This window comes from Pelophylax lessonae (assembly GCF_965119305.1).
Source record: "Pelophylax lessonae genome assembly, chromosome: 4".
NCBI classification, from domain to species: domain Eukaryota; kingdom Metazoa; phylum Chordata; class Amphibia; order Anura; family Ranidae; genus Pelophylax; species Pelophylax lessonae.
Genome location: NC_138771.1, coordinates 618,930,162 through 618,943,157, shown reverse-complemented (window position 1 = coordinate 618,943,157; position 12,996 = coordinate 618,930,162). Strand labels below are relative to the sequence as shown.

General features: G+C 38.9%; 1 protein-coding gene across 1 annotated transcript in view; it reads right to left on the bottom strand.

Annotated features, from left to right (window-relative positions):
* Positions 1–748: 748 nt before the first annotated feature.
* LOC309552845 (uncharacterized protein) overlaps positions 749–12,996 on the bottom strand; it is a gene marked incomplete at both ends in the record, with an annotated part of 104,888 nt that continues 92,640 nt past the window's right edge. The window contains 5 exons of the mRNA XM_082253753.1: positions 749–870; positions 1,680–2,639; positions 2,778–3,773; positions 4,080–4,502; positions 5,797–5,895. Of these exons, the coding sequence (XP_082109879.1) occupies positions 749–870; positions 1,680–2,639; positions 2,778–3,773; positions 4,080–4,502; positions 5,797–5,895 (2,600 nt within the window). The remainder of the gene's footprint in view (positions 871–1,679; positions 2,640–2,777; positions 3,774–4,079; positions 4,503–5,796; positions 5,896–12,996) is intronic.

The following is a 12,996-nucleotide window of genomic DNA, read 5'->3' as shown; positions in this document are numbered from 1 at the left end:
GACCTGATGATCATAGGAAATAATCATATTATAAACAATACAGTCAATACAGTCAATGTCTGTGATGTCCGTGTGAAAGATTAAGACATCAGCACAGAGAATATTTTAAACATAGACCCCTTGACTTACCTATTTCTAAAACAGAGACTAGAAATGATCATAAATGTTAATACATTTTCTTTTTTGACCCTGATGAAGGAAGGATACCTGTAACCCTGAAACATGTTGGCACATCTTAGCTTTTACCAGTTGAGTGGCACCTTTATTTTCCAATTTATTTCAGTAATAATAACCAAATAAAGGTCACTTAATGTGATTTTTGGGTGATTTTTAAGGGTCTAGTACGCTTTAAATGGCTTGTGAATGTTAAAGAAGCTATTCTGAACTTGTCCATGTACCAAAAACGAACCCCCATTATAAAAACAGACAGCGGGGCAAAGACAAAAAGGGCAAAGGAAAAACAAAGAAGAACAGTATGATCAAATGTAGACACACAATTAAAGAAATAAAAGGAATAAATACAAAGAACACTGAATAAAAAAAGCTAATATATATATATATATATATATATATATATATATATATATATATATATACTTTTTTTTATATATTTTTTTAAATTAAGAAGATGAATCTATGGATGTCAGTCGTATAAACTGAGTCTTTTTAAAATTTCTTTACACATCATTGGATGTCAAAGTTAGCGCAGCTTCCTTTTATTTACTAAACTTAGTGAACAACCTTTACTTCAGATCATAAGTTTGTACATACTTAGCCTGACTGCAGTGTTTTCACATTGGCTTCCAAAGTAGCCTTCGGGGCACAGACACTTAATCCCATCATAAGTGCCACCATTAAAACAGGGGGAACCTGCAGGAAGAAATAGTATAAAATTTGATAAATAGGTTACACACTACTAAACTAGCTTCAAACATTTTATAGGTGTATGTTCAGTCAAATCACACTTCACAATTCGTATAATGGGAAGCCATCTAAAATAAAATTATATCCTAATCCTCTGGGCAATTCTAAAATGCTTCCACTGCTTGTAATGCATTGTAGCTTGCTTGCTACATGCTTGCCAGCATGGAAAGAAAATGTACTTGATACCTTAAATTATGATATGTATTTTTTTTTTCTTTTGGAGGGTTAGGATTTTGAGGATAGTACATTTTTTTTTTTTATAACCAAATTTTTATTGAATTTTTGCAAGAAGGTTAGATACAAATGTTGTATTAGCATAATAAAGAATAGAACAATTATCAAATTGGTCACAGCTTTAAAACAAGAAACATGAACATAATAACAGGTCGAGTTAAGGCAATTCAGGTGAACCTTGCCGGTGACATATGAGTGTGTTGAGCTTCCACCCTATGAGGGCCAAACATTAAGGTACACCGGGCTCTGACTACCCCACATGGGAACCAAGAGGATAGTACATTTTAACTCTAAGAACTGCTTCTACTTCTACTACTGATACTATCACTAATAGTAAAAATGGTACACCTAATAGTATTATTAATATAATTTATCTAAAACAAATGACATAGAAAGGGGAAGGTATATAACAATTTTCTCTCTTTATGGATGCATAGACAAAAAATGTCCTTATAATAATAATAACCATACAACATAATTTGTTAATTCCAAAACACAAATTGCTTTCGTTCTTTACAGACCTGATTTGGTTGTGGAAGATGTAGTGTAGTTGCTTGTGTGTGCACTTGTTGGCTTCTGTGTAGATGTTTCAGTGGTGGAGTCAGTGGAAATAAATCTACTAGCATCCTCAGTAGTAACTTCAGATGTAATGGACTCAGCAGTATTGAATGATGTAGTATAGATGATTGGGTATGTACTTGCTGACTTTTGTGTTGGTAGTTTGGTGGTGGAGCCAGTAGAATATAATAGACTGCTAGTATGTTCTGTAGTAACTTCAGACCCCGCAGCAAAAAGAGAAGAAGTAGTGTAGCTGCTTACATATGGACTTGTCTTCTGTGTTGATAGTTCAGTGGTAGAGTCAGTAGCATATACTCTACTAGTAGGATCTTTAGTAATTTCAGATGTAATGGAAGAAGGACTAACAGAAGTAGTGAAGTTGTTCATGTCTGGGCTTATTGTCTTCTGTGTTGAGGGATTAGATATGGAGTTAGTGGTATATACTCTAGTAGTATGTTCTGTGGCAGCTTCAGATGTAATGGATCCAGTAATAACAGAAGAGATGGGGAAGCTGCTCATGTCTGGACTTGGCTTCTGTGTTGAAGGTTCTTTAGTATGTTCAGATGTAACGGACCCAGTAGTTTCAAAAGATGTGATGTAGATGCTCATGTCTGAGCTTGTTGCCTTCTGTGTAGACAGATCAGTGATGAAGTCGGTAAGATATACTCTAGTAGTATGCTCTGTAGCAGCTTCAGATGTAATGGACCCAGTAGAAATGAAAGTGGAGGGGTAGCTGATCATATCTGGACTTGGCTTCTGTGTTGATGGTTCCTTAGTATTATTAGATGTAGTATACCCAGTAGTAAATGAAGATGTGGTATCGGTGTCCAAGTCTGGATTTGGCCTCTGTGTTGAAGGTTCTATAGTATTTTCAGATGTAATGGACCCGGTAGTTACAGGAGATGTGATGTAAATGCTCATGTCTGAACTTGTTGCCTTCTGTGTTGATAGATCAGTGATGAAGTCGCTAAGATATACTCTAGTAGTATGTTCTGTAGCTATTTCAGATGTAATGGACCCAGTAGAAATGGAAGAGGTGGGGTTGCTGATCATGTCAGTACTTGGCTTCTGTGTTGATGGTTCTCTAACATTATCAGATGTAATAGACTCAGTACTAAAGGAAAATGTGGCGTGGGTGCTCATGTCTGAATTTGTTGCCTTCTCTGTTGATGGTTCTTTAGTAACAACAGAAGTATTGTAGTCAATAATGTTTTCAGTAGTAGTTTCCTTTGTATTAGGAATTGTAGAATATTCTGAAGATGTTTCAAATGTGCTGGAAAAAGAGGAACTTTTGGGTGCAGTTTGTAGTGTATCTGTATATTGGCTAGAAATACTAGTTGAAATGGAATTTGAGTTAATATATTTTCCAGTAGTTTTCAATGTAATGGAGGCATTTGAGTATTCAGAACTAGAATCCAAAATAGTGGGGGCAGTAGTATGCACTATATTAGAATCAGACATTGTGAGATCACTTATAATTCCTGTATATATGTCAGTTGTAACTAAGTTAGTTGTATGCACTGTGTTAGCTTTAGATGTAATAGGGTCATTTGTAGTTTTTACTGAACTCCAGTCAGTTTCATATTTTCTGGTGGTCTGAGAGGTAGTGGAGTCCAAAATGATTTCTGTTGTATTGGGGTCAGTGACTGATTGATTAGTGGTTTCAGATGCAACTGAAATGGTCTTGCTTTCAGTGTGGCTGTTGGTATAGTCTATATTGGTTTTGGCTATAGTGGAGCCAGTAGGAACCTCACTAAGGTCAGTAGTAGATTCTCTAGTGGATTCAGATGTAATGGAGTCTGAAGTCGTTTCAGTAGTAATGGGGTCAGTAGAAAATATTCTGGTGGTTTCGGAGACAATGGAGTGAGTATTGTTGATTGTAGATTCAGTTGTGGTTGAGTAAATGGTATATTCTTCGGTGGTTTCAGAGCTAATGGAGTCAGTAGGGTTTGTAATAAATCTTCTAGTGGTGGATTCTGTGGATTTTTCGGGGGATGTTTCTGTTGTAGTGTAGAAAGTAGTGTCTTCAGTTGTAATTCTAGATGTAAGGGAGTCAGCTGTAGATTCTGTTGTTGTAAGGTCAGTGGACATTTCAGAAGTGAATTCCATGGTAGAGAAGATAATAGGGTCAGTTATAATAGATCCAGTTGAGTGTTCTGTAATAATTCCCATTGTTGTGGAGTCAGTTGTTTTTTTAGAATTCAGTTCATTGGTAGTATATTCACTTGAAATGCTATTTGTATTTGGGGCTGTGTCAGTTTTAAGGATGCCACTAGTGATTTCACTATTGGCTCCCAATGTAAAGTAACTCATAGTAGAGGAGGTAGACTCTACAGGTGCCATTGATGATGTAATGTATTCACTGGTGGCTTCAGAGGTTTTGGCATAAGTAGGTTCTGATGTTTTAGAGTCTGGGGATAATTCAACAGTCTGATCTATTGTAGTAGGAAAATTTATGTATGTGCCAGTACTGTCAGATGTAGCAGCATCTGTAGTACTTCCACTAACTGCATCGGATGTGTTGGCATCAGTACTGACTTCATTACTTTCTACAAACACAGTGGATTCTGTACCATATCCTCTGGTGGTTTCCAAGGTTTTGCTGTCAGTAGTGAGTTCACTAGTAGATACAAAGGTGAGGGAGCTTGTACTGTACTCACCCTTTGTAGAGGTTGAACCATCGGTAGTAACACCAGTAGTAGGTACATCAGATATAGGTGAACTAAACTGGCTGGTTGCAGATGTCATTGGTTTACTGGTCACCTCAGGAGCTTTGGTGGATGTAGCTGTGGAAAACAGCAGACAACATTACATTACCATTAGGCTATATTCACACTAGAGCGTTGCATTATCAGGTGTAATTTCAAGCATGTTCTTCAAGTGTTTTTGAGCATTTTTTTAAGCAGAATTGCAAATTATGTCTGGTGTTTTTCAGACATTTTTCATCTAGGCATTTTGTTTTTGCCAATGGAAATCACTAGGGGGAGATGATCAGCTAAAATTGCCTGAAAAAAAAACCCATAAAACGCTCAAATCAAGGTTTTTCAGGCATTCTTATTGAAGTCTATGAGGGCAAAAACTCTTAATTCTGCCTAAAAAATAGCTCATTTTTGAGTGACAGGCATTTTGCTACAAGCGACAGAATGCTTAGATGTGAACAGGGGCCACTGAAATGAATGGCATTTTGCTTGTTGAGAGTTTTTGAGCTTTCAGCTACAAGCTACAAAACGTTTAAGTGTGAAGGGGCCTTGAACATAAGGCTATTGAATCATTTCTACAGTATTTTGGATGTTACGCCACTACTGTGTCTGTTATGATGTAGAGGATGTGAGTTTGGGATGGAGGAACTTGACTGGCCTGACCCCAACCCAATAGAACACCTTTGGGATGAATTAGAGCGGAGACTGTTATCCAGGCCTTTTCATCCAACAACAGTGCCTGACCTCACAAATGTGCTGCTGGAAGAATGGTCAAACATTCCCATAGACACACTCCTAAACCTTGTGGACAGCCTTCCCAGAAGAGTTGAAGCTGCAATAGCTGCAAAGGGTGGGCCAACTAAATATTGAACCCTACGGACTAAGACTGGGTTGCCATTAAAGTATATGTGTGTGTAAAGACAGGTGTCCCAATACTTTTGGTTTAAGCCTTGCCTGAAAAGATTTTTAAAAATGTAAAAGTGTTTATTTCAGCTACTTAGGAGGTGAGCTGTTTGGGGATGTTTGTGTGAGTTTGGGTTCCATGTACCCCAGTGTGAATTGACAGTCACCTCTGTACCAGGTATAGATTATATTAGTATCTCTACAGACTAAGACTGGGATGACATTAAAGTTCACATGTGTGAAAGGCAGACGTCCCAATACTTTGGTAATATAGTGTATAGAGAATATACAATTTTTATTTATTTGATAAGTTTTAATTAAAAAGGTGAATCTATGGACATCACTCATCCAAACTGAGTCTTTTTTTTTTTTTTATTATTTCTTTACACATCATTGGATGTTCAGAGTTAACACAGCTTCCTTTTATTTACTAAGCTAAATGAACAATCTTTACTTTAGATCATGATGTTGTACATACTTAGCCTGACTGCAGAATATTCACATTGGCTTCCAAAGTAGCCTTCTGGGCACCGACACTTTATCCCATCATAGGTGCCACCATTTAAGCAGGTAAAACCTGTAGGAAGAAAAGGTATAAAGTCTGAGAAATAGTTTACATATATTATTATTATTATTTTATTATTTTTTTTCATTTTCATTACATATCTTTTTTTAGTCTCTGTGAGGTCAGCACTGGGTCTTTGTGCCTCTCTATGCTACGCAGGTAAATCATGGCTAACAGGATGGGCTATACATACCTTCCTTTACGACTTCCCTAGGTAATAAACATGCATGGGGCACCAGATAATGACCCCAAACAATGACCCCAAACAATGGAGTTTCCTCTCTGACTTTTCTAATGACTATAGGAAGGTAGAAGCCATATTTAAACAACATTGGCCGATACTGCAATTGGACAGGACCCTGGGCCCGGCCCTACCCAAGAACCCCTCTTTCATCTATCGGAGAGCCCCCAATTTTGGGGACCGTGTGGTGAGAAAGGTGATTGATCCACCTAACATCGCCTTTTTTCCAGATCTAAAAGGCTCATTTACATGTGGGAGGTGCAGAGCATGTTCTCTTACACCTAATAATCTGAGAAGACGTACATCTTTTTCTGTCCCAGCCATTGATAAAACATTTAAAATAAAATCCTTTATGACATGCGACACCACTCATGTCGTTTATGGGCTCATGTGCCCATGTAAGTTGGTGTACATAGGGAGAACCAAAAGAACTTTGAAAATTCGTGTTGGTGAACATATCACCAACATTATCAATGGCAAACGGGAACACAATGTACCAGCCCACTTTCGGCAACATCACCACCAGGACCCCAGTGAACTGTTATTCTGGGGTATTGAACGAGTCACACCCCCGTGGCGAGGGGCTAATTGGGTCAGAGAACTCTCTAAGTGCGAAACTAAGTGGATTTACCTGACCCAATCCCTCGCGCCGGTGGGTTTGAACATCGAACTTGACCTCAATTGTTTCATCAGTGACTCTTAGTCTATTATTATTATTTTTGACTGTAACTTTTGAATAGATATATACCATCATCTTTACTCTTTATCCAAGATTTTTCAGTTTTTTAAAAACCTATACCATATTGAATGGATTTCAATTATTTGATAGTGATATTTGATTCTATACACTGTTCTGGATTTTTATCTGACCTTTTAATTTTGTTTAATGTGCTATCTTTAGCAATATTTTCTTTGCTATAGTATATATTTTATATATTTTACATATGAGATTTTACATTTTATTTGTCCGCATTTATTTGCTAAACTTGGAATTATGCATTTGTGTGACTTCAGTGTTTATTGCAACCTGTAACATTGGATGCTATTGAGAGTGCGCCGAGATACTATTGATTGGTTATTCACTTGTTTGAGTGACTTTCAATGGCTCTCGAGGTGATTGAAGCAGTAGGTTACTTGATTAGACTGCACGCCTATTTGGGTTGGCCCGGGGCGGGGTTTACCAATAGGATCAGACTCCTCTGGATTGATGTCTGCAGAGGTGGTGTTACAACATCGCCCGATAGGAAGTTCCCAGTCTACTTTCAATTTCCGGTATTATGAGGCGAGTTGTCCTTCCGGGTGACCTGTCTGCTTCACTATTGGATGCGACGCCGCGAGGCGAAGCATAAATAGATTGGGAGCGCTTGTCTGGCCGCGCCCCCAGTTGAAGTCAGGAAGTGACGAAACGCGTCGGGGCGTGGCCAGACGACGCACCCAATCGCGGACTACGACAGCGGAGGACTTCCGGGACTACCCGATCTGGCGTGGAGCCACATCGCAGTAGCAGTGGAGGATCCGAACCTGCCAGTACACGAGATAAGCTTTTACTACTTCTTTTACAAGTGAGTGCGATGTATGCTGTGTTGGTATTTTTTGAATAAACTCTTATCAGACATATTGCACTAGTGGGGAATGTTTTTTGTTTTCCACGCACATGGGAGCATGAGAGGAAGAGAACCACTGAACCAATCTTGGATTTAACCCTTGCTGATCTCTACTCGTGGGCATTGATTATATGCGAGGTGTGCTCACTTATGAGAGTAAGTGAGCAACGCGATCTGGTGAGTGGCCATTTCTTATTGCCCCCCTGCACTTGGTGGTGGAATACTGGTGACCCTGTTGAACTACACGAATGATTTGCGGCTTGTGAATTGTTGGAGTTTCGGATTCTCAGGGGATGGATGTTTTGATACACCAACAGTGAATGACTTTATAGGACTATTCTCCATATGCTGGGAGGAGTTCAACACTTACCAGAGTGACATCTTGGGGGACTCTTTATGGTTTATTTTAGAGTCTTATTTTAGAGTCTTTTTAACACTGTTTCAAGCGCTACTATTATTCTTTATTTATTTATCACCAAATATACTGCTTATTTGTTTAAGTAGCTGCTACATTGGTTTTAACTTTTACCAGTCGGTGTGCTGGTGCTTCCTCGAGCGCGGAGACTAATTCACAGTATAGGCGTAAGACTGAGGAATTTGTTTACATAGTAATAAACATGCAAGCCTACATCATTGATAGGACTGAAATCCAATGAATGAAAGGGGTGAGCCAGGGACAGCCAGGTTGGGGAAGACAAGGCTAGGTGAAGCTGGACATCCTCCAGCCAGGAAATGAGCCAAAAGGAATTGCCAAAAAGGTTTAGTATATCTGTCAATACAATCCCAAGATTTACACAGCTCTGCCACACAGCACAACCCTGTGTGGCTGAGCAGGAGACCAGAATTATCTCTGCTGCAGGTTTTGCCCCTCTCCCAACCTGTGACTAGACAGTGAAAGAAAAACAGGAGATCAGTGGGCTCCTCTCCCTTCCACCCTGCTCTCTCCTTCTGGTAGCATGCACCTTGTGAGCACCACAGCACAACTGATTAGCTTTAGGTGCCGCTTTTCTATCTTCTAGTCTGAGCTCTGCTGAACAGGGAATGTAAGAGGCTAACACCATGTCAAATTCACCCAAAAGAAAAGCACATTTAATGATAAAATAATGAATACCGAGCCATTTTAATTTGTGTATTGAATACAGCTTTAGAGGAAACCTGACCTTTTCTTTAGAAAAAGTAGGTTACCTAACTGATTCCTAAAGTATAACACCTTCTAATTCACCAACAAAAAAGGAAATCACTTTCTTAACTTTTGAGTAACAACATGATAGATTATATAAAAATATTGGTTTGTGTATATTGTGTTATATCCGTTGTTCCTGCTGATGATAATTCACTCTCTCAGTTACTCCTGAAGAAGCAGATAACCCACGAAACATGTTGAGAAGAACTGGCAAAAATTTCTGAGATACATCTTCTGGTCCTGCTCCAAACTGGAGAGTTTCTGGAAAGATGTCCGGAAGATTACCCAAAAATTTACCGACTATAAAGTCCATGAGGACCCGGCCTTCTTAGTGCGAGTTTCCAAAATCCCTGCCAAAATGTACAAGAAATCCGTACTTTGCCACCTTTTGAACGAGGCAAAAACTTGCATTCCCCCTCACCTGGAAACAGACACAGTCTCTGTCAGTTGGGCTGTGGCTCCGGAAGGTAGAGGAGCTGAACGGATGGAAGATCTGGTTTGGACAGCCCGGCAGAAACGAGAGACTTATACGAAAACCTGGTCCTTATGGAACATGTTTATCTGTTCAGAGGAAGGAATGGCTCTCGTTGAGATCAAGTCAACTTATCCCGTCCTCTGCAACTGACTGCCTCCTTACCCCCTTTACCCCCCCCCCTCCTTTTTTCCCCCCTCTACCTCCTCACACCTGCTTTTGCTTTGACAACTCTACTTTTCTTCCATTTCCTGTCTTTTACTTTTATTTTATATGTAAAATTTGGCAGTTTTCTGCTACATAAGAGGTTTCTCCAGGGGTCGTCCCACTTTCGGATCTCTAATCGGGGCCTCTCCATGACATGCCAGGTCCTTGCCCTCTGGGGTTTTCCCCCTCAGCCCCCATTGTTGGGACAGGGTAATATTCTTGTTGTTTATTGATCTATTTCCGTAATTTGTAGGGCCACATTGGTATATTCATTGTTTCTTTTAGTACTAGTCCATTGTATTGACAATTAATTTCGAATGGTTCCTTCGAGCATTCTGTTTGATATATGCATGCCTACTTGGAAACTGCCTACTTTTCTTAAATAAAAAATTTGAAGCAATAAAAAATAATTCTGAGATAGTATCATCTGATTTGTGGTGCTACACAGCGCCACAATACTAGTCCAGTTTTGAGAGAGTTATCAATGTGAAGCCCCCGGGCATGAAGTGTTTATAAAAAACACATTTTTGTAATAAAATATGGTTTTAAATGTATACAGGTGCATCTCATTAATTAGAATATCATCAAACAGTTAATTTATTTCAGTAATTCAATTCAAAAATTGAAACTCATATTTTATACAGATGCGTTATACACAGAGTGATATACAGTATTTCAAGCATTTCTTTCTTTCAATTTTGATGATTATGGCTTACAGCTAGTGAAAACCCAAAATTCTAAAAATTAGAATATTACATAAGACCAATAAAAATAGGATTTTTAATACAGAAATGTTGGCTTACTGAAAAGTATGTCCATGTACAGTATAGTATGCACTCAATACTTGGTCGGGGCTCCTTTTGCATGAATTACTGCATCAATACGGCGTGGCATGGAGAGGATCAGCCTGTGGCACTGCTGAGGAGTTATGGAAGCACAGGTTGCTTTGATAGAGGCTTTAAGCTGGTTGCCATTGTTGGGTCTGGTGTCTCTCATCTTCCTCCTGACAATACCCCACAGATTCTCTATGGGGTTTAGGTCAGGTGAGTTTGCTGGCCAATCAAGCACAGTAATATCATTATCAATAAACCAGGTATTGGTGCTTTTGGCAGTTTGGGCAGGTGCCAAGTCCTGCTGGAAAATGAAATCAGCATCTCCATAAAGCTGGTCAGCAGAGGGAAGCATGAAGTGCTCAAGAATTGGCTGGTAGAGGGCTACGTTGACTTTGGACTTGATAAAACACAGTGGACCAACACCAACAGATGACATGGCTCCTTTAATCATAACGGACTGTGGAAACTTCTGCATTTAATTTGGAAATCAAGGTTCCAGATTTTGGAGGAAGAGTGGAGTGGCACAGAATCCAAGTAGCATGAGGTCCAGTGTGAGACCAGGAAATTCTAGAGCACTTCATGCTTCCCTCTGCTGGCCAACTTTATGAAGAAGCTAATTTCATTTTCCAGCAGGTCTTGGCACCGCCCACACTGCCAAAAGTACCAATACCTGGTTTAATGATCATGGTATCGCTGTGCTTGATTGGCCAGCAAACTCGCCTGACCTAAACCCCATAGCGAATCTGTGGGGTATTGTCAAGAGGAAGATGAGAGACAACAGACCCAACAATGCAGACGAGCCGAAAGCCGCTATCAAAGAATATCTTGGCTTCCATAACACCTTAGCAGTGCCACAGGCTGATCACCTCCATGCCATGCCACACTGATGCAGTAATGCAAAAGGAGCCCCTACCAAGTATTGAGTGCATACTATACTGTACATGGACATACTTTTCAGTAAGCCAACATTTCTGTATTAAAAACCCTTTTTTTATTAATACCCTCTTATGTAATATTTTCATTTTCTGAGATACTGAATTTTGGGGTGTTGCTAGCTGTAAGCCATATTCATCAAAATTAAAAGAAACAAATGCTTGAAATATATCACTCTGAGTGTAATGCATCTATATAAAATATATGAGTTTCACTTTTTGATGATATTCTAATTTTATGGGGTGCACTTGTATGTTGTTGTGATGTCTATGGTGGTACCATGGAAGTCTGCATTGCCTCCATTATTATTTATTTTATTTTTTTTGCCTATATTGTAAATTTGGGACATAGGTTACTTTTGTTGAGCTTGTATTTTTCATAAAAAGAAAGCAGATTGGGAGTTCTGATTTTACTGGAACTTCACTGGCTGCATACTTGTTTAATGCCAGTGACTTAGTAAGCCAGAAATGTAACCAGGCTGTTAGCATTATCATGGTGAGAGGTCAGCAGTGACGATCTACCTATTTCTTTAGAATGGGATTTCTTGAAGAAAGTTACAGGAAATACTCTAATCCATTTTTATGATGATGGTTATTGCGTGACCCGAAGACTGGGTAACCTCCGTCATTGCTCTCATTGAGACACCATATATTGTGTAGTGATGGGTGTGACACACCAGAGATAAGACAAACTTTAAAGCCTCCATAGGTGAGGTCATGTTTTATAACATCACACCGATGAAGTGTCCTAAGACTAAAAGTTGACTCATATTTACAAAAAAAATAAAAAATCTTTCATTTTATTGCCTTTATCTTAGGTATGATATCTTGTGAGAGTGAAATGTTAAACAAACTGGGAGACAATTGATTCAGTAAAGAAGAAATGTAAAGCAGACACTTTATAGGTGTATGGTAAATCAGTTCACACTTCTGTGCATGTTTTTGTGCATAATAGTTATAAAAATTCACATAGCTATTCATTCTGTCAACTGCTGGTACATTTCATTCTATTCTATGTGAATAGGGTAACATTGAATGTTCTCCTTCTATTTCCCCTGCAGTTCGAATGTTATTCATTAATTAAAAATGAGTGTTTTGAGAAATAGTGCATTATAACCACTAGATGGAGCTAAGGATCACAGGAAGTAAGTATCTCCTATGATGCTCAGCACTTTCTAGAGGCCATATTGTCAGATACAGATGGTGTTTCTGATAAACTTTTCAAATCAGTTTTAATATTGAAAAAGACACAGTTTTTACTCAACACTATAATAATGATGCTTTTCAATGTGACTTATGCAGTTAAAAAGCTCTAAATATTATAGGATATTATAAAAGGAATTTAAAATGGAACAAAACAGAGAGGACGGATGGGCTGAAGGACGGATGGGCTGAAGAAGTAGAGAGTAGAGATTATAAAGTATCTTGTGGCTGTGACTGCTGACACCTGACTGCTGATGTTAATTCCTGCTGCTGAAACTGACTCTGACACCTGACTCCGAAATCTATCTCTGACACCTGACTCTGAAACCTATATCTGACACCTGACTCTGACTACTGACTCTAAAACCTATCTCTGACACCTGACTCAGACAACCGACTCTGACACCTGACTCTGAGAAGAGACTTCGACACCTGACT